Genomic DNA, 25,917 nt, shown 5'->3' on the forward strand with positions numbered 1-25,917 from the left:
CACTTCCAGCACTGGGCCCATGTGAAGAACAGGATGTGGCCCCCAACCGTCCAACATCTTATCTGCTCGTCGTGGAGCGGCCTCATCCATGGCAAATCCCTCATCTCCAGAACAAGGATCTGCAATAATGCAATACATGTCATCTAATCTGAAACAGTTATTTCTAGAGCACCATCACTAATGTAGGAATTAACATAACACAATATTGGGGTAACACATTGTAACAATTACAAAAGATTGTGTGATACAGACCAATGAGACCGTTCTTACAAGATACATTAGGTAAGAACCCCGCCGGCATGAATAGGAAATACATATTTATATATAGACCAAAAACCATAGGAACTTACAGTACATGTATAAAAGTAGAGCCACCACTAGGGGGAGCTCCTTTTTAATATGAATTTATACAGCAATTTGCTCCCCCTAGTGGTGATTCAGGCAGCAGAATCATATGTAACTCTGGGAGCTGTAGACACTATATACACTACTGTTCAAAAGTTTAGGGTCACTTAGAAATTTCCTTATTTTTTGATAGAAAAGCAGTTTTTTTTCAATGAAGATAACATTAAATTAATCAGAAATCCACTCTATACATTGTTAATGTGCTAAATGACTATTCTAGCTGCAAACGTCTGGTTATTAATGCAATATCTACATAGGTGTATAGAGGCCATTCCCAGCAACCATCACTCCAGTGTTCTAATGGTACATTGTGTTTGATAACTGTGTTAGAAGGCTAATGGATGATTAGAAAACACTTGAAAACCCTTGTGCAATTATGTTAGCACCGCTGTAAACAGTTTTGCTGTTTAGAGGAGCTATAAAACTGACCTTCCTTTGAGCTAGTTGAGAATCTGGAGCATTACATTTGTGGGTTCGATTAAACTCTCAAAATGGCTAGAAAAAGAGAGTTTTCATGTGAAACTCGACAGTCTATTCTTGTTCTTAGAAATGAAGGCTATTCCATGCGAGAAATTGCCAAGAAACTGAAGATTTCCTACAACGGTGTGTACGACTCCCTTCAGAGGACGGCACAAACAGGCTCTAACCAGAGTAGAAAGAGAAGTGGGAGGCCCCGCTGCACAACTGAGCAACAAGACAAGTACATTACAGTCTCTAGTTTGAGAAATAGTCGCCTCACAGGTGCTCAACTGGCAGCTTCATTAAATAGTACCCGCAAAACGCCAGTGTCAACGTCTACAGTGAAGAGGCGACTCCGGGATGCTGGCCTTCAGGGCAGAGTGGCAAAGAAAAAGCCATATCTGAGACTGGCTAATAAAAGGAAAAGATTAATATGGGCAAAAGCACAGACATTGGACAGAGGAAGATTGGAAAAAAGTGTTATGGACGGACGAATGGAAGTTTGAGGTGTTTGGATCACACAGAAGAACATTTGTGAGAAGCAGAACAACTGAAAAGATGCTGGAAGAGCGCCGGACGCCATCTGTCAAGCATGGTGGAGGTCATGTGATGGTCTGGGGTAAAGTGGGAGATTTGTACAAGGTAAAAGGGATTGTGAATAAGGAAGGCGATCACTCCGCAACGCCATGCCATACCCTGTGGACAGCGCTTGATTGGAGCCAATTTCATCCTACAACAGGACAATGACCCAAAGCACCTCCAAATGATGCAAGAACTATTTAGGGAAGAAGCCGGCAGCCGGTATTCTATCTGTAATGGAGTGGCCAGCGCAGTCACCAGATCTCAACCCCATAGAGCTGTTGTGGGAGCAGCTTGACCGTACGGTACGCAAGAAGTGCCCATCAAGCCAATCCAACTTGTGGGAGGGGCTTCTGGAAGCATGGGGGGGGGGGGAATGTCTCCCGATGACCTCAGCAAATTAACAGCTCGAATGCCAAAGGTCTGCAATGCTGGAATTGCTGCAAATGGAGCGACCAAAGCAAAGTCTGAAGGAGAAAATTATTATTTCTAACCTTGTCAATGTCTTGACTATATTTTCTAGTCATTTTGCAACTCATTTGACAAATATAAGTGTGAGTTTTCATGGAAAACACTAAATTGTCTGGGTGACCCCAAACTTTTGAACGGTAGTGTATATCTGTATGTAGTGAGCTCCCCCTACTGGTGACTGCAGGCAGTAGAATGCTATCAGGCAACTATGGGAGCTGTAGAAATCTGTGTAGTGAGCTGCCCCCTAGTGGTGACTGCATGTGTACTTGAGCCTTTACTGCGCTAGTTGCAGGAAGCGTTATCATGGGGACACGAGTAGAGGAGCTGCAATCCCTAATGTTGCAAATCCGCAAAATACTCAAATAAAAAACTTCTGAAATTCCTTCTTTACCCTCTTGTATGTGTTTGTTACCATGAGTATAACATAGGGCGTCTCCTTATAGAAACACTTCTGATAATGTAATGAAAAATGCATCGGCCTGAAATACTCGTGTAAATGCTCCAGTTAAACTGGGACCGTCTCTTTACCTGCTTAATAAGTGAAGACTCCCATCAATATTCAGAGCGTTTACTGCACTTTCCCATAACTAAGAGCTCCATAAAGGATGATTGCTCCGTGCCGCTCTGTCTCCTCGTCTGGCCGTGTCGGCACTTTGTCCGCTGGTTACTGGGAACATTTCCCTGCGTACAATAAAGTTGTCTGCTGAGGCCGCCTGCACTCAGCCCTGACCCGAGGAGTGAGATATTACATAGAACTTATGCAAACGCTGCAAGAAGAGTGGAAAGCTTCAAAGCCCCATTCTGAGATATTGAAAAATAAAACTTTTTGCGCTTTCATCTGCCCGTAGAGCTGTGATCGCGGCGTTTACCTGAGGGGATACCGGTCTGCAGCTTTACCGTTGCTCCAAAATGTATAGACACAACATGGATTGATATTGGCTGGAAACCCCCGCCCCCGAGAGCCTGTTCACTCGTTCTTCTGGTCCCTGCTGGATTTGTTCGCCGGATCCCGTGTGCCTTTCCACCCCCTTGGTCTGTCCCTGAAACCATATATTTTTTTTATTTTTATCTTTTTGTTCTTTTTTTTTTTTATTTGATTCTGTACGTTTCGCAGAAACGCCATTTAAAGGCTTTGTAGAAATGTGACACCGTCTGCATATTCTTTATATCCTAGTGTAATTCTTTATTAGTACAATGTAGATGCCGAAACGCGTCCTTATACTAATAAGTTAACAAAAGATAGACCACTGCTGATTGTGAATTAAAGCGTGTCTGTCACCACATTATAAGTGCCCGGTCTCCTACATAGTCTGATCGGCGCTGTAACGTAGATAACAGCAGTGGTTTTTATTTTGAAAAACTATCATTTTTGAGCAAGTTATGAGCAATTTTAGATTTATGCTAATTCGTTTCTTAATGCCCAGCTGGGCGTGTTTTAACTTTTGACCAACTGGGCGTTGTACAGAAGTGTATGACGCTGACCAATCAGTGACCAATCCACGTCATACACTCCTCTTCATTCATGTCCATTTGTACTCCAGGCCCAGCGTGATCTCGCGAGATTACGCTTGCTGTGCAGCGATTAAGTCCCACACAAACTTTACCGAAGTGTCGGGAGTGTAAATAGACATGGCGTCCTGGCTGGAGGTGATGTCTATTCACTCTCAGGACGCTTCAGTAAAGTTAATGTGGGTGTATGTGACAGCACAGCGTGATCTCGCTAGATTGTGCGGAGTATGAATGCAGAGAAGTGCATGATGCTGATTGGTCACTGATTGGTCAGCGTCATACACTTCTCTTTACAACACCCAGTTGGTCAAAAGTTAAAAACACGCCCAGTTGGGCATTAAGAAAGTCATTAGCATAAATCTAAAAAAGGTCATAACTTGCTCAAAAATGATCTTATAGCTGCCCCCATCATTATATTGCCCTATAGTACCGAACCGCACACTCCACAGACCGGCGCGATGTCGTCACTACATTGCGCCTCTATGCGCTGAGCCGCTCACGGCCGGCTTTACATAGTGCATCCTGGAGCAAGGAGCTGTCCGCTTTCTGCTCCAGCATTGGATTTGACTGTATTTGCATCCTGTGGACGCAGATACAGTTGAAATCAAGACATCGGTGAGTGGCTCGCGACCCCCAGCCGGAGGTCTTCACACAAACCCCTGCAGGGGTCGCAGCCCATAGTTTGGGAAACACTGTGCTGGATGACACTGAAGAATAAAATATTGGAATTGTAGTAAATGGAGCGGACACTGGAGGGCAGCTCATAATTTTGAATATTGTTGAATTGCTTTTATTAAAGTATTGTAGTACTAGGAATCAACACTGGGTGGCAGCACATGATGCGATATTGAGAACTGGAGTTATTACTGTACTGAAATTAAACACCGGGTGGCAGCAGAGGATAGAATTGTGATGAACCTGTGTTATAAATGTACTGCAATCTTGAAAATGAACACTGGGTGGCAGCACAGGATGAAATGATGAGTTTAGGATTATAAATGTACTGTAATATCAAGGATAAAAACGGAGCTGCAGCGCAGGAAGCAATACAGTAGTCCCCTATGTTTTAAAATATACATTTTTATTCTGAAAATCGTGGCAAACTCAATTTGGAAATTCTGCAATAAATGCGCAGCTTTTCCGCAATATAAATTGACATGCTGTGGATATATAATCTGCAGCACAGTTGAATTTATGCATATATTATGTGCAAAATTTTTTGGAACCGTGTGGATGAGATTTAATAAAATCTCATGATTACAGAAGGTTCAATTGGCACATACACCATTTGCTTTCAGTCGTAGTGATATCCGTGTGGTGAAATCTCGTCCAGTTTGCTGTTACTGTAAACACTGCAGAATTTATCCACCGAAAATCCAGTCTGAAATTTCACAGTCTATACGCCACCCTTAGGGTATGTTCGCACAGCTTATTTTTGGCAGTTTTTCGGGCCGTGAATGCCCGAAAAATCAGGTACGGAACGCCTCCATACATCAGCCCATTCTTTTGAAAAACGGCCGCGTAAAAAAACAGCCACGAAAAAGTGCATGCCACTACGTGAGCCGTTTTTGGACAACAGCTCCGTATTTTCAGATGTTTTTTGCTAAGCGTGTGAACAGAGCCTTGCTCTATGGAAATCTAGTAATTGGTTTTCAAAGCCACCAAACGTGAACCAAAAATAAGAAAAATAGAAGATTAAGCAGATCACGAATATGGATAAAACAAGTATTTTCATATAAAAGTCAAATAACTGCTGGACGCTGTAAATCCCTTTCTATGATGATGACCGGAGCTTCTTCAGAGTCTTGCACAGAGCACCAGATTAATGACGAGGGCCGCGCTCACCTGGTGTCCAAAGTCACCGCTCATACTGGCGCAGGACATGTAGTGTAGAGAGGCGATACTAGACAGCCAATCAGCGCATGCACTTCCAGCCAATCACACGCGCTACAGTCGGACTGCCTCTCCAGCCCTCGAAGTATTGTAACCTGAGACTATTGTAAAGTTTTTTTTATGCGCGGCAATGATCGGGCAAACCAGCGTTTGTACCAACACTCATTCCCAGTCATTGCCCTGTGTAAACATGGCAGTGATCAGCCGATGAACAAGTAAATGCTCCTTCGTCGGCTGATCGGATCTTTTATCCTTTCCTGAAAATAATCGTTCATGCTGGCGACCAGATAAAAGATGTATGGGGCCAGCTGTTTAGTAACGATTGCTTGGTTCCATACTTGCCATTAGTGCAAATAGAGCAAACGAATGGCAATCAAGATGCTGTATTGTCGATCAGATGAAGGACTGGCAGATATTCTAGACGCGATCAGCTGACAAACGAGCTTTTCCACAGGGCAATGACCGGGAACGAGCATTTGTTTGATCATTGGCCCATGTAAAAAGACATTACAGGGGTTGTCCGGTTTTTATTAAATTATTTTTTGACTCCTTTTGTAGAATATGAAATCTTACATTTTTCCTTTTATATTTTTAGACACCAACAACTACACTGATATAAGAAAGATATGTGAGCAGGATTTTAAATACATGTATATTAGAAATCTGATTTCTATTCTATAAATTAATTGAAAAACTAAGTTTTTAACTTGAATGCTCTATTGAGAAACCTAAGATCTAAGGGTGATGTGATACTGAAACTGAACACTGGGTGGCAGCACAAGATGAACTATCAGTGTGATGAGCTTGTTACAGCGCTTCCTGTCTCTTGTTTGTGCACTTTTTCTGAGTCCTACTGGCTGTCAAAAATGCGGAGGGAAAACTGAATGTTAGGCCCCATGCACACGGTCCGCGGTTTTATGGACCCATTCGCTTCTTTTGGTTGCGGACACCTTTCCGTGGCGCTGCGTGTGGGTTTCCGTGCTGGGAATTATGGAGAATATCCTATTTTGCGATTACGGACCCGCCCAGTTCTATTAGCCGCGGACACCTCTCCGTATTGCTATGGAAGGGTGTCTGTGCTGTAGAACCGTGCCAGGAAATATGGAGCATGTCCTACTTTGTTTTTTGCAGGCCTTGCTCCCATACTTTGTATGGGAGCACAGCACAAAAATGCGGGTGTCGGCCGCCGGCCTTGTGCATGAGGCCCTAAACAGGCAGGTCTACATTTCTTACAGCTGCTTCATTGAAACTGTAATGTCTCTGTTCCCCCTGCGTTTGCTGTGTGTGCTGGGAAATGCACCTGCTGCCTGCTCTAAAGTTTAGGGAGTCTAATACTTCTACATACTGTAATGCCAGATCAGGCCTCACGCACTCGGCCTGTAAAACACAAATAATAGAACATGTTCTACGTAACGGCCACCTATCCGTAGCGATACAGAAAGGCGTCTGTGGCCAATAGAACTGAACGGGTCCGTAATTACACGCCCGCTTCAGTTTTTTTTCCGTCAGGGTGCTGTCCTTTGTTTTAACGGATATCAACCTGACATTCGTTTCAATGGGGCCATGCACGCGTCCGTTGTTTTAATGGAACCGTGCGGCCGTTCCGTCAAAACTAGGACAGGTCCTACTCCTGCCTGTTTTTGACGGAACAGTCTCGGCCTTTGCATTCATTTGGTACGTGAAACAACGAATTGCACACGGATGCCATCGGTGTGCGGCCCGTGCTTCACGGAACCGTCATTAGCGGCCGTACGACGGCTGACGGAAGTGCATGCAGTATACAGATCTATGGTATACTGGAAGGTCGTCGGCTCCTGCGTCTGTGCCGGTCTCGGAGATTGTTCATTATTCTGTCTGCCTTCCTCACCCTGAAAGGGTTAAACATGCTGTATAACGAATCCAGCCGGCAGTCACTGACAGAGAATGTCTTACTGTTCCTGTAGTTGTAGAGCGTCTGCTTCATCGCACAGGAGACTTCTATCAGACGGGCCGTGTCGTGTTGTCCTGTACGTATGGCATAAATAATACATCCACAACTCCACAAAACCTAAAATCAAGACCCTCCCGAGAAATCCCAGGTCCCGAGCCGTCCTCTTGTGAGAAGTTTATATTCAGTCTGTGCTACTCGTGGCTGCCATTACAGTCCCCATACAGGTCATCATCCAGCTTTCCACTCCTATAACTCTGCACCGTTACGTTGTCTCTTTTTATTTTTCCTGCTGCTCGGCCTGTGTAAGTCTCAGGGCTCAGGCACTCGACCATAGCGGTGTTCACGGGCCGTGATTTGCAGCTCAGACGGCCCATGTTTTCAGTACAGGACAGTAGTTCCACGGAGAGGCAGGGACTCCTAGTGTCGTACATAACTATGATGCTAGGAGTCCGGCTCCCTGCACTGTGTTCGGTCCGGGACTTGCGGCCGAAATACGTCCGTCCATTACGGACCGAACATGCTCGTGTGAATCCAGCCTTAATGTGGAGAGAAATCCAAGATACAAAGTAGAACCTGTGACTTCTCACCCGTCACGTTGCTGCATCTATGGCTGGGACTGATGAATAGATGGAAAATACAGGCTGCAGCGTCTTCCCTGCACGTCCACTCTCCTATACAAATGAACATTCGTAGCACAGCGTTGGGGATCATTGGTCCACTTTAGGTGGGGGTATAACAATATGAGTGTGGGGTGTCAGTACTGCAGCAGGGCACTGGTGATCCTACCTGTCTGCATTTTACCTGGATGCTTGGACCACCTGGTATGTCATTGATTTTTTTATCTTTTGTACGGGTTTCCCTGTAGGATGTGCAGTCAATTCTATGATATTTTCTTTCCAGCATCGCTGTCACCCTGAACTTTCTCCTTTACATGGGACAATCCAAGTGTTTCCCGACTCCTTTTTCTGTGGTAGAAGCCAACTCCTCCAGCCGTGTGATCTTCAGGTGGTTTCCCCCTACACCCCGGCCCTCTTGTTTGACTTGTCTTTGATCCTGTCTCGTCCACATGTAGCGGAATTGCTGCGTATTTTGCACCCGGGTTTGCAGACGGAAGATACGCAGCAGAATACAGTAGCAGCCGAACGGGTGAGAATTAACAAACCTCATCCACGCGCTGCAGAAAATTTCCTTGCATCAATTGTATTTTTCGTATCGCAGCATGTCAATTCCTGCTGCGGAAAGTGACAGAATTGCTGCGTTTTTCATAGGCGACGTCACCATCCCCCAACATTGTGAAAAATTCTGCACCAGTTTCTGCAGTAAAAATCGCAGGAAATTGTGCATTTTTTTTCGCAGTGGAATTTCTGCCACTATGGTCAGAAACAGCGGAATATTTAAAATCCATAGCAACAACCACAACAAAATCTGCAACGGTTACGTGACTATTTTAACCATTGCACTGCAAATCTGCCTGTCAATCTGAGGATATATTGACTGCTAGTGGTTGAGGAAATGCATCAAGAACGCATCTAAAAATGCATGTGGTTTTTTGCCATTAGTTGCATTTTTCGGTGCAGTTGCGTAAAGGGGGAAAAAATGCAACCGCGTTGAAAATGCAACGAATTGCGGTCTTTTTAGATGCGTTTTTGATGATGATTTTAACTGCACCTAAACTGCTATGTGTGAATAGACCCCTGGATTCAGTTTCAGCTGTCACTTAGCTGCAGGGGCTGCCAGCGGGTACAGCCTTCAAAGCAAAGTCCAATGCTTCCTTCACCTCCGCACAAATGTGCATGTCCTGCATTCACCACAAGGTGGCACTCCTCGTCTGTGACTCTGCAGTTTTCTAGTCCTGAGAGTTGAAGAACTGTTTGTTTTGTGCTCTAAAAAAACGCAGAATAAATGTGATGGAGAAAAGAAATATATTCATAAAAAAAACAAGATCGACTCCTGTGAAGATTGTAAAATCTGTGGGTGGAAAACGTTACTCTAGAGCACGCTGTGTTTTTGATAAAGTGCACCATGCCCTAAAAACACATGGGAGGGGGGGGGGGGGGGTTACTAAGCAAATTGTACCGAAGGCTGCAGAGTGTGATGTGAATAAAAGCCGTGAGGCGGCAGCAGGAATAGCAATGTCTGACACGAGAGTTGTGCCCGATCTATTCTGCTACGTGAGACCGTCGGGTACATTTGGGCATGTGGATGCCGTTATCACATTGCAAAGATTTTTTCTCCAGAGGCCTCTAAAAAGCAATGCCTGTTGGGCCAAGAAAATAAAGGATTGTTTCTGGATTAGGAGGGTTTTTTAATCTTATGGAAATGAAACGTAATTTCATAATAAAAAATTCTGCAACTTAAAGGGGTTGTCCGAGATACCATCATATTTTCAAAAAGTGTTTCATACATTTCCCCTTATACAGACAACCTAAATAAAGCAGTATTTAAAAAAATATCCACTTACCCCATCTCTTTAGCGTGGTTTGTTTACACGCACTCCACGTCCGGTTTGTTTGTTTCCTTCTGATAATTTTTTTTTTCCCTGCATGCATTGCAGGCTGTAATGAGCGTGCATGTACAGCCTACCAAGAGTTCATGTGAGCTGTCCTTGCTTGTCCCTGCTGACATCCACTTTGCGCCGTGAGGAGAAGTCATTTTTTTGGGCACCCCAACACCTCCGTAAATGTCATCCCCCACCTCCATAGATGTCACACTCCCCCTCCCCCCCCCCCCCACCTGTACCTAGCGCTATTGTACCTCACCGGAGGAGCGGAATCCCACTGTGGTCGTGGATTCCACTCCTGGACGCTTCGCTATGGACAGACATCAAACGATCCGTTCTGGACTGGAATCACCGGCCACAGTGGCGCTATGTACGTAAAGGCGGGGGGTGTTTGTGGGGGTATCTACAAATGTATGTAGTTGTAAAACAAATAAATGTTCCGGTGCTGATGTTATATCTCGTAGACCGGGATAGTCATACGCACAGGCGCGCTCACAGTGAACAACTACATAGGCTGGACGGGCACTAAAGAACAAGCACCCGCAGACACGGCACGTCATCAGTGACCATCCGAGGTCTCTCTGGTCCGAGACCATGTGATCGGTATACGTGGAGGAGGCAGAGAACGTGACGTCGGAGCTCGTGATGAGCAGGAAAACAGCCGGAGGGGAGAACCGAAGCAAGACTGCAGGGGTAGGTATATTATGAAATGGTAAATATCTGCAATGTGGTTTTAAATGGAGAAAAATAATATTTTTTTGGGACAACCCCTTTAAATCCTTTAGGGCTTATTCACACGTAACGGAATCGCTGCAGAAAATGGTGCGGAATTTGTTGCTTTTTTTATGTTGCAGAAATTCAGTCACTTTCCGCAGCAGGAATTGACATGTACGAAAATTACGCACCGCAGGTCAATTTCTGCTCGGACATTTTACGCAGCTCGTGGATGAGCTTGTTAAATGTCACCCACTTTACTGCTACTGTATTCTGCTGCGTATTTTACTTCCGCAATTCCAGATGGAAAATACGCAGCAATTCCGCTACATGTGGACAAGCCCTTACGGCTTCAAGATCTCTGTTCGATGTCAGTGGAAGAAAATATTTGTCAACATTCAGTGGCCAAAAACCTGCCCTGTCCTAGCGCTAATCACACAAGTGCAAAGTGTATAGTAAAGAGTGGGATGTGCCACGTGCGTGCGCGCGCTGGACTGGGATGGGTTTTCATACTCTGGGTGTAAACAAGAATTTGCCATTCACCGACGGCAAGCAGAGATCTTGCAGAATTGATGCACAAAGCATATTAGGTAGTTGCAGAACTTTTTTTTTTTTTTTTTTAAATTATAAAATGATTACATTTTATTTTCGGAAAACCCCTTCAGCTCTACTTTTTTTTTTTTTTTTAAGAGCGTCGTCCAAAAGATGTCCCACTATGCGCTGCTCCATCTGTCTGAACAGTGCGAGCAACAAACTGCTGCAGGAGATTAATTCAGTGATCACAGCAAGGACGGCGAACCTGCTTGTCTTTCTAGTACAAAGCTTATCACAATCTGGCAAACAAACCTTCCTCCTTATTGTGACAACTGTCTAATATCCTCCTCTCCCCATGATAACCAGAACATCTGCGCCGCCAAATGACTCGTTCTCCCCCCCCTAATCCTCCGTATGAAAGCCTGTGCACTAAAGAACGCTCCTCTGCGGCGCAGGAAGTTTAATTCACCCAGGAAAGCGCTGGACTCTGCGGAGAACCAGGGAGCAGAAAATATACAAGGAGGGAGGTGGGGGGGGGGGGGTACATATCATATCACCACTTTATTCATCACAGTCCAGGTGACCACGTCTCTACGTACAGATATCTACAAATAACGTCTTATAAATAATATCATCCATGGCAAAAATAGGATCTGAAACACAAGGAATTTTTTTTATGCTTTAAAACAAAAATATTCTCTATTAAAGCTATAGACTTCGCTCCGGCTTTCTGAGGTTTTTTTTAAGCGTACTTGGATATTACATTCTTAAAGTGTAACTCCAGCTTTTTGCGCCATTTTATAAGTATACATGAAGAGTTCAATAACTTCACACATTTGTTTTACTTTTCTTGCTCATGTTCTCCATTCACATACAAAGCTGCTTTCAAAATCCTGCTGGTTGTCCCTGGAAACTGACAGCGATTATCCCCCCCCCCCTGCTGTCAGACGTGACGCAGTGCAGCTTTAACTCTGTAACCACCACCCGAGCTCTGGTGATGGGATTAACTTTGAATGTGAGTGGAGCAGAAGACGTGATGTTACTCAAGATCAATACAAGACAAAGTATTTTGAATTCACTCCGTCTTGTTAATCGGGGCACGAACAATTTACCATTTTAATGCCAGGTCAATTATTCAATCGCACATTTGTAACCCTGAGGCTGAATGCACACGTTGCGTAATTTAATGCTGAAAATCTGCACCAAAATCGCATTTATACGCACGTAATTCCGGAGCTGAAACCGCACCTAATGCTGCGTTTTTAGGTGCGGTTTTTACATTTTGATGTAGAAATTGGTGCGTTTTTCTATAAGACTAGACCGATACAATTCACAAGCGGAAACGCAAGATAAATTGTCACGCTGCCGACTTTAAAATACGCACCGCAGGTCAATTTACGTGCAGAAAAAATCTGCGCCATGTAGGTGACATTTCTTAATCTCATTTACCTTGCTGGTCCTGTATTAGCGGATTTGCCACATGAGAATATGCGCAGCAAATCTGTACGTAATACGCAACGTGTGCAGCAGCCGGACAGTGCCTAGCTCTGGATAAAATGGCGACCGTCTGTAATAAGTATCAGGGGGTCCCAGCCTTTCTATTCAGTTTGCGTGCAGCTTGTTAACAATAGACCTGATGTTTCCACAATCCTTCGCTCCCGTGTGCGGTAACAGAGATGGATCCTTAGGGCTCGTCCACACAGCGGAATTGTGCCCGGAAAATACGCAGCAGAATACGGTAGCAGCAAAGTGGGTGAGATTTAACTAATCCCATCCACTCGCGTGAAAATTTGAGCAGAAATAGACCGGTGTTTTTTTTCGTACCGCGGCACGTCCATTCCTGCTGCGGAAAGTGACTGAATTGCTGCGTTTCTCAGGAGATGTCACCATCCCCCAACATAGTGAAAAACACAGGAAATGGCGCGGTTTTCCACAGCGGATTGTCTGCTCGTTGCAACGGAATTTCACAAGCCCTTAAAGATGGACACAATCCTGAGAGGAATTGTAAGAAATGCGCAGAGAATGTAAGTCCCTGCCATTACTGTTATACCACAATGAATGACAAGGAGCCCACCAGCAAGAAGCCCTGCTGCGTAAGGCCCTGTTCACACGATTAACAAAATACGTCTGAAAATACGGAGCTGTTTTTAAGGTAAAACAGCTCCTGATTTTTCGCTGCGTTTTTCACATCCATTTTTGGAGCGGTTTTCAATAGTATATGAAAAAACGGCTCCAAAAACGTCCCAAGAGGTGTCCTGCACTTCTTGTGACGAGCCGTCATTTTACGCGCCGTATTTTGACAGCGACGCGTAAAATAAAGGCTCGTGGGAACAGAACATCGTAAAACCAATGGGCAGATGTTTGTAGGCGTAATGGAGACGTCTTTTCAGGAGTAATTTGAGGCGTAAAACCCCTGAATTACGTCTGAAAACCCTGCGTGTGAACATAGCCTTACTCTGCTAGAAAGAGTATACAGGTCTTCTAAGAAGGGAGGAAGGGATTCCCAGTAACAATCCCTTAGGGTCTGTTCACACCACCTATTTTCAGCCGTTTTTCGGGCTGTAAATGCCCCGAAAAATGGCTAAAAAGGCATGCGCTTACGGCCTCCAAACATCTGCCCATTGATTTCAATATGAAAAAATGCCTCGTAAAAAAGTGTCACTTCTTGAGCCGTTTTTCATGGACTCAATAGAAAAACTGCTCCAAAAACAGAAATAGAAATTTTTTTTTTTTTTTTTTAGCAACTCGTTTTTTTCCGGACATTTTTGGAGCTATTTTTCTATTGTCCATGAAAAACGGCTCAAGAAGTGACACGCACTTCTTTTTCACAGGCGCTTTTTTTACGCAGCCGTTTTGAAAAAACGTCCCAAAATAAGCCGTGTGAACATGCCCTAAGAGTTAAAGTGCAGTCCTCATGGTGGATCGCGCTTGGTCCAGTCACACTTACTATAGGTTTTTTTAATATTCCCGACTTCAGATATTAATTATGATGAATGTTCTTGTTGTTTCATCCATGGTGTGTATTCTGCGTAAAATCAAAACTGCAGGAAAACAACGCACCAAATTGCAGGTTTTTCTGTGGTGTGTTTTACATTTTGATGCGTAAGTCGGCGGCTTTCATGCCTCGGGCTTTGGTGCGTCTCTCCTTAGAACTAGGCAGGTCAATGTACGTGCTGAAAAAACCTGCAGCGTGTACATGAGATCTCCTGAAATCTCATTTATTTAGCTGGTACTGTATTGGGCTCTGTTCACACGCTAAACAAAAAACAGCTGTAAAAGACGGAGCGGTGTTAAAGGAAAACGGGCTCTGATTTTCAGCAGTTTTTTTGTTCTTTTTAAACATCAAGCTTTTTTGCTGCCGTTTTTTGAGCTGTTCTATTGACCCAATGAAAAACTGCTCCAGAAGTGAGTCACTAATTTTTTACGTGTCGTTTTTTAAGATGAAATCAATGTGCAGATGTTTGGAGGTGTTCAGCTTCTGTATTTACAGCCATTTTTTGGGGCGTTTACGGCCCGAAAAACAGCTGAAAATAAGCTGTGTGAATATATCTTTACGCTGCGGATTTTCCGCACATAATATAATATGCATTGTGTGCATTGAGCCTAAAGCTAGGAGGGGTTTTGGGCTGCATGACTCCAGTCATAGGGTCCATCTCGTGTGTGATGGGATTTGTGCAACTTAACTTTTTCCCTAATTCTCAACCACAGGTGTCCAAAACATCGCATCATGAAGTTCCACCCTGCGATGTTGTAGTGTAGGGGACCTCCTTGTGCGTGGGGGGTGCTTCGCCTTTGTAAATACATGACTTCTCCTGTACTGGTCCTGAGTTACTTGTATGTACAGAGCGACTCCGCTCTTAATGTAAATGTAAGTTCATTCCGTAAATAAAGTGTCACATTCATTATGATGGAGTTACAATGAGTTTTAGTAGATAATTGTTCATATTCCAAAAAATTTGAAATCTTAATTTCAATAATTTGGAAATGGCTTGGAGAAATAGGTTTCTTTTCGTTGACCGTCGGCCTCTTTGTACATGAGCTGGGCGTGCCTGGTAATAGTATTGTTATTGGAAGCCGCAGACGTGCCCCTCCGTTTTGCCGTTTCTATAGTCCGCAGACCGGCTCTTACTCCGCAGTCGTCTCTCTGAGAAGCCATTGCTCCAGCTGCGGACTTGTATTCTGTACCGTATCATTATTTTTCGTCAGATGATGCGCTCTCGGATATGATGTCACTTCCGTGTGACATGTTACCAAGTTGAGTCTTGTTCAGCAGCTGGGCCCTACGGCAAATCATTCTCTCCTGTTCCTGTTTCAGCTCCGCATATGACCGGGAGAAGGTATGGAAGATGGAAGTCACCGGGAAGGCCATCAGCAAAATTCCACTCAAGATGCTACTTAGAGCTACCACCTGGCCAGGTATGCTCCTGGGCACCATGTCGCCATAGCCAACCGTGGTCATGGTTATTACTGCCCACCAATAGCAAGCAGGGATACTCGTGAACTCCTGAGAGTCTGCCATCTCGTTTTCAATCAAGTACAGCAATGGGGCAAACAGGGCGATGGCCACACAGAGGAAAAGCAGCAACAGACCAAACTCACGAGTGCACCGCCTGGCGGTGAGCCCCAAAGTCTGCAGCCCTAGTGAGTGCCGGGCGAGGCGCATCACATACAGAATCCTCAAGGCACGGAGTATGCGCAATACTAGTCCTACTTTATCCAGGTATGAGTTTCCTGATCCCGGCTTCTTCTGGCCCGACGTTTTGTCCACGACCAACGTGATGTAGTAAGGCAGAATGGCCACAATGTCTATGAGGTTCAGAGGCTGCCTTAAAAATCTAAACTTGCTGGGAGCTTGAATAAATCTCAAGATAAACTCCAGAGAGAACCAGCCCACGCAAACGGACTCCACGATGAAGATGTTATAACACATGCTGGAACAGACGCCCTGCAGAAGAGAAGAGACAGTCAGAAGAGAGGAAGATGCCAAAAATGATCCAAAACAACCCAAAACTGCCATCCTTTACCCTACGATTACTGCCTGGGGCATCTAGCTACGTAATAAATGACGCCTCATCATACAAGTTCATTATTGGTTATTGGCTTATGTTCTAATTTTAAATTTGACCTTATTTGATACAGAATCTCTAGCAAGAGAAATGAAAAGGTTTTTTTTCGCCATGAGCATGGATGGTATATAAACCATCGTTGTCTTATCAGGTCGCTCGAACCACGGAGACCCCAACTAATGCCCAGAATGGAAGGGTCAGGGCGAGTCGTTCTCCAAAACCCCGTCACCCTGAGCTGTGACTATTGCAATACAGCAACTCTAAAGTGAATTCGGTTTTGATTCCTGCACAACACTAGACTGACACTGGTTGGGAGTGACGCTGTCCTGACAATAAGATAAAGGGAATTCTGCGCGTTACAAAGAATCTCAGACCCTTCGGCATTGTGGGTCCCATCACATCCAAATCCACAGCCACACACAGACCATGGAGGTAAACAGGCAATGCTCAATGTCGGATGTCACTGGCGCATCTTTAAACTGCAGCTAAACGTCTGACAATCTTCTGACACGTCATAGTGAGATATAATAGTGACATGTCAGAAGTTTGGATTGGTAGGGGGGGTCCGAGCACTGAGACCCCCACCGATCGCTAGAACGAAGCAGCTGAAGGTCTCGTGTGATCGCTCGGCTGCTCAGTGTCTGTTCGGCTTTTTCCGGAAATAAATGTATCGGTGACCGGACTCAATATAAAGTCTATGAGCCCGTCCTCCGATACATCAGCTTTCTGGAAAAAGCTGAACAGACACGAAGCGGCCGAGCGATCACACGAGACCTTCAGCTGCTTCGTTCTAGCGATCGGTGGGGGTCTCTGTGCTCGGACCCCCAGCAATCCAAACTTCTGACATGTCACTATTATATCTCACTATGACCGGTCAGAAGTTTAGCTGCACTTGAAGCTTTGTAGCTGAGAAATGCTTCTAATGAAATGACTTGAAGCCATTAATAAAGGAGCCGCATTATACGGCACAAGATCTGAGGGAACTGCAAAGTATTTAGGCTGCCCGGATGAGGCTTTCATTAACCCCTGTTCATAGGACAACCCGGCTACAGTGACTGTCACTACTGCTGACTGGCTTCCTATGTCTCGTATAGTCAGATGAGTGACGGCTGTGCATTGAATTATGTGAGAAGACCACGAAGCTTTCCATCCGGATAATGTTCATGGAGTTGTAGGGGTTTGCGGCTTCTGGTGACTTGTAGTAATAGTGGATACTACTTTGGTTATAGTGTCATCCACTTTAAAGGGATTTTCCCAGAATCAAAAATGATCACCTATCCGTAGAATAGGTGATATTTTTGGGCCGCTGAGACGCCACCAATTGCGAGAACGGGGGTCCCAAAACCTTTGTTCCTCGTCAATTCTCGACCGCAGTGAGGGGGACAGTGCATGGAGCGGCGGTCGAGCATGATCGCTGCAAAGTCTATGGGAATGACGGAAACAGACAAATACAGTGCTCCGCTGTTTTTTTTTCATTCAGATAGACATTGCATGGAGCTGCGGGGGCATGCTCAACCTCCGCTCTATTCTAGCGCCTACTCGCTGTGGGGGGTGTAGTGAGGAGCATCCGGGGGTTCAGGACCCTCGTTCTCACAATCAGAAAATTATCACCTATCCTGTGAACCCCAGCTAAATTGTGCAACCAGTTAGAGGAGGAGTGGAGTAAAATTTGTCAAGTGGAGGCAAATACAGTGATACTCCTCTTATTCCGGCATTCGATCTAGAAATTCTGATAATCCACCACGTTTCCTATTTAGAACTGCATCGTGGTGATTTTGTATTCACAATTTATTTAGGGCCGTCTTCCTCGAGGCTTCTCTACACTTACACTTTATACACTGATCTAAGACCATCCAATAATCCAGAGTTTCTAATCATCTGTCTGGCATTAATCAAGTAAAGTAAATCTGCATTCGTTAAAGAGAGAGTGTTCATTTTTATTTTGTCCAGGGATTGGTCTATATCTGACCCTCATAGACTGGTGCATTACATTGGAAAGTGACTGATAGAGTAAGTAGCCACAAGCTGGTGTCCTGTCTGAAGCTAAGAGGCGTACATTGTGTGTGTGCGTGCGTGCGTGTGTGTGTTCGTGTGTGTGTATACAGTGAAGGAAATAAGTATTTGATCCCTTGCTGATTTTGTAAGTTTGCCCACTGTCAAAGACATGAACAGTCTAGAATTTTTAGGCTAGGTTAATTTTACCAGTGAGAGATAGATTATATAAAAAAAATAAACTGAAAATCACATTGTCAAAATTATATCTATTTATTTGCATTGTGCACAGAGAAATAAGTATTTGATCCCTTTGGCAAACAAGACCTAATACTTGGTGGCAAAACCCTTGTTGGCAAGCACAGCAGTCAGATGTTTTTTGTAGTTGATGATGAGGTTTGCACACATGTTAGATGGAATTTTGGCCCACTCCTCTTTGCAGATCATCTGTAAATCATTAAGATTTCGAGGCTGTCGATTGGCAACTCGGATCTTCAGCTCCCTCCATAAGTTTTTGATGGGATTAAGGTCTGGAGACTGGCTAGGCCACTCCATGACCTTAATGTGCTTCTTTTTGAGCCACTCCTTTGTTGCCTTGGCTGTATGTTTCGGGTCATTGTCGTGCTGGAAGACCCAACCACGAGCCATTTTTAATGTCCTGGTGGAGGGAAGGAGGTTGTCACTCAGGATTTGACGGTACATGGCTCCATCCATTCTCCCATTGATGCGGTGAAGTAGTCCTGTGCCCTTAGCAGAGAAACACCCCCAAAACATAATGTTTCCACCTCCATGCTTGACAGTGGGGACGGTGTTCTTTGGGTCATAGGCAGCATTTCTCTTCCTCTAAACATGGCGAGTTGAGTTAATGCCAAAGAGCTCAATTTTAGTCTCATCTGACCACAGCACCTTCTCCCAATCACTCTCAGAATCATCCAGATGTTCATTTGCAAACTTCAGACGGGCCTGTACATGTGCCTTCTTGAGCAGGGGGACCTTGCGGGCACTGCAGGATTTTAATCCATTACGGCGTAATGTGTTACCAATGGTTTTCTTGGTGACTGTGGTCCCAGCTGCCTTGAGATCATTAACAAGGCCCCCCCGTGTAGTTTTCGGCTGAGCTCTCACCTTCCTCAGGATCAAGGATACCCCACGAGGTGAGATTTTGCATGGAGCCCCAGATCGATGTGGATTGACAGTCATTTTGTATGTCTTCCATTTTCTTACTATTGCACCAACAGTTGTCTCCTTCTCAGCCAGCGTCTTACTTATGGTTTTGTAGCCCATTCCAGCCTTGTGCAGGTCTATGATCTTGTCCCTGACATCCTTAGAAAGCTCTTTGGTCTTGCCCATGTTGTAGAGGTTAGAGTCAGACTGATCATTGAGTCTGTGGACAGGAGTCTTTTATACAGGTGACCATGTAAGAGCTGTCTATAATGCAGGCACCAAGGTGATTTGGAGCGTGTAACTGGTCTGGAGGAGGCTGAACTCTTAATGGTTGGTAGGGGGTCACATACTTATTTCTCTGTGCACAATGCAAATAAATATATATCATTCTGACAATGTGATTTTCAGTTTTTTGTTTTTAATATAATCTATCTCTCACTGGTAAAATTAACCTAGCCTAAAAATTCTAGACTGTTCATGACTTTGACAGGTGGGCAAACTTACAAAATCAGCAAGGGATCAAATACTTATTTCCTTCAGTGTGTGTGTGTGTGTGTGTGTGTGTGTGTGTGTGTATATATATATATATATATATATATATATAATTTATCATGACCCTGCTCTCACCCCAGTGATCATGCATTGAATGGGGCCACATAACAGGGACAGGCAGGGATTACTTCATCCCCGTCACACTGATCCGTAATTAATTTCTGTGCAGTTGGATAGGACCTTCGGCTGTAGAGGTCGATGACCAGATATGATTAATGGTCACATCACATTTTCTATGACTGTCATGTTGGATGCATCTTTGATGTAACCTTTGCATACGTCTCATGGACCGCAGCCTCCAAACTAAAGGCTGAGATCATCGGGGCAAATCCTGCACATCTTCTCTATATCGGGTTGTTTTTCAGACATTTCTGTGTAACCTGCACATCTGACTTATCAATATTCCAGGGTTGTTTGTGCTTCCAGCTTTTCTGCAGCACATTATATATTAAGCTATGGCTCGGTTTACATCTCATGGGCGCCACACAGTTGAGTTATGTGTTTAATATATCCTGAAAAAAAAATAGTAAAGGGACGCTCCTTGGCACACAATTACACCATGGAACCGATGCATCATCATTGATTTCAATGGTGACTGATCCGGTGCAAAGGGTTTCTCTTCTGTCAAAATGACGTAACCTTACACACCTGAGACAAACAAACCATTTGCACCGGATCAGTCACCATTGAAATCAACGGTGATGGAAACGGAAACCTATTGGTTTCTGTTTGTTTCAGTCAGGTTTCTGTTCATGGGTTCCCCTGACGGAAAGCTCAGACGGAACCCATAAACTGAGACCCAATGCAGATGTGAGCTTCGTTCACATCTTCGTCAAGGCTGCATTGAGGGGTTCCGTCTGAGATTTCCGTCAGGGGAACCCGGACTGAAACAAACGGAAACTGTAGGTTTTTTTTTTCTTTTGCATCACCATTGATTTTAATGGTGATGGATCCGGTGCAAATGGTTTCCATTTGTCACTGTTGTGTAAGGTCACGTCGTTTTGACGGAATGAATAGCGCAGTCGACTATGGCTTTGATTCCGTCAAAACGACGCAACCCTTACAAAACGGAGACAGACGGAAATGGTTTGGAGCAGATCCGTCACCATTGAAATCCATGATCCTGCAAACAGAGAACCTATGGTTTTCATTCAGGGGTTCCCCTGATGGAAAGCTCCCACAGAACCCACGAACGGAGTCCCGATGCAGATGTGAACGAAACCTAAGATATACGGCGCAAATGTGATGTGAATATATTCAATGACCGAGGCAGTTCCTTTTCTCCAGTGATCAGAAGGGGCCCCCTTAAGAGCAGGTCAAGCCATATATGTCAGGAGCCCTACTGGATACTAATGACCATGCAGAAACCTCTGATCAGCCAAATGCAGGACCATCCCTGATATATCATTGTTTGGTGCTGGCAGAGCGCTGGGTGTCTGGGCGAGCCAACATGCCCCTGCCCAGGTGATTCAGATAAAGGACTAGGGCTGTAAACTGCATTGTTGCCCCGGGTATAGGAAAGCCAGCGGCACCTCCGGTATAGGGTGACTATGAATCTGCATCCACCGTAGAACAGTGTTATTAGAGGTGAGCACATACACTATAGAGTTAATGGGGCGAGGGTTTTTTTAAATGTATTTTTGTAACTTTATTAAGTTAATAATTCATTCAATCTCCCTTTTTTAAGTGCCCACATGAAAACTGTGTATATATGTGTGTGTGTGTGTGTGTGTGTGTGTGTGTGTGTATATATGTGTGTGTGTATATATGTGTGTGTGTGTGTGTGTGTGTATATATATATATATATGTGTGTGTGTATATATGTGTATATATATATATATGTGTACACCTCCTGTAAGTAGTTGAGGTTTGTACTGTTAAGTGAAAGTAGAAGGTTTGTAGCACAAGTTGTAGTTTTTATAAATAAAAGGTATCACTTCAAAAACTTCGATATAAATGCAGAATTTCCCCCAGTACTTTACTTCTCGACTAGGTTGACATTGTAATCAAGTATTCATGAGACCATCTGTCCTTCAGTCTATAAACTACAATACCTAAAATGCCTGAGAGGAGGTTGTCAACGCTCCGCCCCTTTTTATTATCACAGGCAGTGATGTTATTTCTATGGTTACACCACCCACTGCTCTGCCACCGTAAGGGGTTAGGGTTACGTTTTCTCCTGTACGGTCTAAAGTTCATTCAAATAAAGAAATCCCGGCAATAAATAAATATCCGTGTTACATGTGATTGGCAGGATAGGAAATATTTATGTTCTGCCTTAGAGAATAGGGGTATTAGGGTAATTACACTCGTATAAGACACCTATACAAATCTGATGTCGCTGGAGTTGACAAGGAAAATCTATAGTTTTTAATCCTACGATAAACGGGACGATTGTTTCGGCGGTAACAATTCTCATTTTCGTTTGGTTTAGTAACGATGGAAGTGATGTTAGTAATGGCGGACCGCAATGAAGCCTGAGATCCACTCATTACAGCCATGCTCAACCCACTCACTAGTGCCAATATCTGTCATCCTGTTCTGACACCATTGATGGTTGTGTCTTCCTAGTCCTACATTATTACAGCAACTGGGCAAAATATTGGACATTACCCGCTGTGTCTAGAAAATACAACCGCAGCGCAAAAGTAAGGGCTCCTTCAGACCAACGTGAATAACGTCCGTGTGCTGCGCATGGAAATCACGTACAGCACACGGACCCATTGATTTCAATGGGGCCGTTCACACATGCAGCGAACGTCTATTGCGTGAAACTCACTGCATGTCCTATATTGGTGCGATCACACATCAACGCGTCTACTGAAGTCAATGGGTGCGTGAAAACCGCACACGGACGCACTTCCGTGTGCCGCGCGTGATTCGCACTACAGTTGAAGAAACTAAGAGAATAATAAAACCACTTCCTTAATTTCTGTTTCTAAACATCAAAACCGCGTGTCCTAACGATGCCATACGTGCAGAAAACACGCAGCCACGCACCAAACACTGATGCCAGTTGTGTAGTCATGAGAAAAAAAAGTTTTTTTTGCCATTTAAACTTTGACTATGTTCACATGGGCTATTTTCAGCCGTTTTTTGGGCCGTAAAAGTCCTGAAAAATCGGAAGCAGAACGCCTACAAACAAATGCCCATTGATTTCAATGGGAAATACGGAGTTCTGTTCGGACAGCGGTTTTTTACGCTTCATTTTCAAAAAACGGCGCGCAAAAAGTGTCACTTATTGAGCCGTTTTTGGCGCAGGTTTTCATTGATTCAAGAGAAAAACAGCCCAAAAAACGGCTGTAAAAAACGCAGCAAAATACGCTAGTTTGATTAAAAAAACGTCTGAAAATCGGGAGCGTTTTTCCCTTGTAAACAGCTCCATATTTTCAGACGTATTTCGTTAACCCTGTGAATATACCCAAATATTGTGCACAAGGTTCCTGTTCTCTGGATTCAGCCAGCAGTGTAAAGAATGGAGGTTATCATTATGGTTGTCATGGCTACGCTCAGGGGCATGTAAGTACAGCTTCTTTAGTCTATACAAGATACACATATCGTAATATACATATATTGTTGCATCTGTTTATTTTTTAGTACATGTTTCAAATAAAAAATAAATATAAGGGTATGTTCACACGAGGGCGTCCGTAACGGCCGAAATTACGGGGATGTTTCAGCCTGAAAACATCCCCGTAATTTCAGCCGTAGCGGCATGTGCAGGCGCTTGAACGCCGCGTCCATTACGGACGTAATTGGCGCTGCTATTCATTGGAGTCAATGAATAACGGCTCCAATTACGGCCAAAGAATTGACAGGTCACTTCTTTGGCGCGGGCGTCTATTTACGCGCTGTCATTTGACAGCGGCGCGTAAATTACGCCTCGTGTGATCAGACAAACGTCAGCCCATTGCTTTCAATGGGCAGATGTTTGTCAGCGCTATTGAGGCGCTATTTTCGGACGTAATGCGGGGCAAAAACTCCCGAATTACGTCCGTAAATAGTGCGTGTGAACATACCCTTAAAGAAACACAATTACAATAAAGACCTAAAAATGTCCCTGGACTACACCACCATGATTTACACTGCAGGCTGTATTCAGAGAACTGGAAACACTGCTGTACAGAAATAAGGTATATTTTCACCCAAAACGTCTTTTTTATTTTTGTAACTAAACAAGGGACTTGGCCATAGCTCATTTCTGGGTCTAGATGAACAGGTTGAGTTGTATTCTAGAAGTCTGTGTTTTGTTGGTGTATACATGAGCAGGAGGACACCGTGTACATAAGAGTCCAGCCTGGAGTCCTGAGGGAGAGTTGCGCTGAAGTTAGATCAGCGAGGACTAGACTGGTCAGCTACAAACGTCCACATACCCCCAGTTACGGAAATGACTATGAAGACTGTGCGGGGAGGAGAGGAGATGAAGAACGTCCATAAGTAGTAAATTCTAGATACTTAATGAAGAGCAATCGGGGGGGGGGGGGAAGCTGCGTGGACTTTCCTTGAGTCTGAGTTGTGGAAACCTATGATCTGCAGTACTTGGGTGTAAGCAGCACTATTTCTCCTGGTTTCCAGTGTAATGTGGTGCTCATCTTGCTAGGGGGTGCAGTGCTCCATTTTGACACACCGTCTTGGCCCTCCTTGTATGTGATGTAGGCACAGATAGAACTGCCTCCTTGTATGTGATGTAGGCACAGATGGTACTGCCTCCTTGTATGTGATGTAGGCACAGATGGCACTGCCTCCTATGTGATGTAGGCACAGATGGTACTGCCTCCTTGTATGTGATGTAGGCACAGATAGTACTGCCTCCTTGTATGTGATGTAGGCACAGATGGCACTGCCTCCTTGTATGTGATGTAGGCACATATGGTACTGCCTCCTTGTATGTGATGTAGGCACAGATAGCACTGCCTCCTTGTATGTGATGTAGGCACAGATAGTACTGCCTCCTTGTATGTGATGTAGGCACAGATGGCACTGCCTCCTTGTATGTGATGTAGGCACAGATGGTACTGCCTCCTTGTATGTGATGTAGGCACAGGTGGCACTGCCTCCTTGTATGTGATGTAGGCACAGATAGTACTGCCTCCTTGTATGTGATGTAGGCACAGGTGGCACTGCCTCCTTGTATGTGATGTAGGCACAGGTGGCACTGCCTCCTTGTATGTGATGTAGGCACAGGTGGCACTGCCTCCTTGTATGTGATGTAGGCACAGGTGGCACTGCCTCCTTGTATGTGATGTAGGCACGGGTGGCACTGCCTCCTTGTATGTGATGTAGGCACGGGTGGCACTGCCTCCTTGTATGTGATGTAGGCACAGGTGGCACTGCCTCCTTGTATGTGATGTAGGCACGGGTGGCACTGCCTCCTTGTATGTGATGTAGGCACGGGTGGCACTGCCTCCTTGTATGTGATGTAGGCACGGGTGGCACTGCCTCCTTGTATGTGATGTAGGCACGGGTGGCACTGCCTCCTTGTCTCACCCTGTGTGAGGGGATATGCCGCAGCTGTAGTCAGTCTTATTCAATTACACAGGATGCCAAAAAGAAAAATCCTGACTGATTCAGAAATTGAGAGATGAATAAGTGGCATTTGCCAAAAATCGGAACGAGAGATTCCATAGAAGCTTATAATTATCACAATTATGGGGGCATTGGGGTTTTTCTGAGAGGTCTTATAGAAACCCTTTTAAATGCTACCTGTAAATATATTTTACTGCAGAAAGGAAACAAGAAAACGCAGAGACGGCGACACTGCAGATCTCCTAATAATCTCCAGCCCCCTCTCCATACGTTTTATAACAGCCTGTATCTGGATAATGGGCCCCAGACTACTGTAAAAACGATTTGTCTGTAGTTGGTGGAGGGTGCAGACGTTTTACATCTTTCCATCTCTCTATTACATGGAGCGTTTTTGTGTATAAGGGTATTTTTGTGTAATTTCCATATACACATTGGGGGGCAGTCTCGCAGTAAAGTAGGGGATGTCTGGTTAAGAAAACTAATTTTTAAAAAAACTATTAGGGAGTCCTGGGTCAATAGAGGGGGACCTCTCATTCGACAGGTTACAAAGAGTCTCTCTCTCTCTCGGTCTCTCTCTCTCTCGGTTTCTCTCTCTCTCTCGGTTTCTCTCTCTCTCTTGGTTT

General features: G+C 44.5%; 1 protein-coding gene and 1 long non-coding RNA gene across 6 annotated transcripts in view; one reads left to right on the top strand and one right to left on the bottom strand.

The window, feature by feature from the left end:
* The window catches only part of LOC142665761 (uncharacterized), a 320,337-nt gene that overhangs the window by 6,786 nt on the left and 287,634 nt on the right, over positions 1-25,917 (top strand). The window lies entirely within an intron of this gene.
* The window catches only part of KCNG1 (potassium voltage-gated channel modifier subfamily G member 1), a 48,534-nt gene continuing 33,919 nt past the window's right edge, over positions 11,303-25,917 (bottom strand). For both annotated transcript variants that reach the window (XM_075845511.1, XM_075845512.1), the window contains exon 3: positions 11,303-15,939. In XM_075845511.1, the coding sequence (XP_075701626.1) occupies positions 15,187-15,939 (753 nt within the window). In that variant the 3' untranslated portion in view covers positions 11,303-15,186. The remainder of the gene's footprint in view (positions 15,940-25,917) is intronic.

Source organism: Rhinoderma darwinii, chromosome 13, assembly GCF_050947455.1.
Source record: "Rhinoderma darwinii isolate aRhiDar2 chromosome 13, aRhiDar2.hap1, whole genome shotgun sequence".
Taxonomy (NCBI): Eukaryota; Metazoa; Chordata; class Amphibia; order Anura; family Rhinodermatidae; genus Rhinoderma; species Rhinoderma darwinii.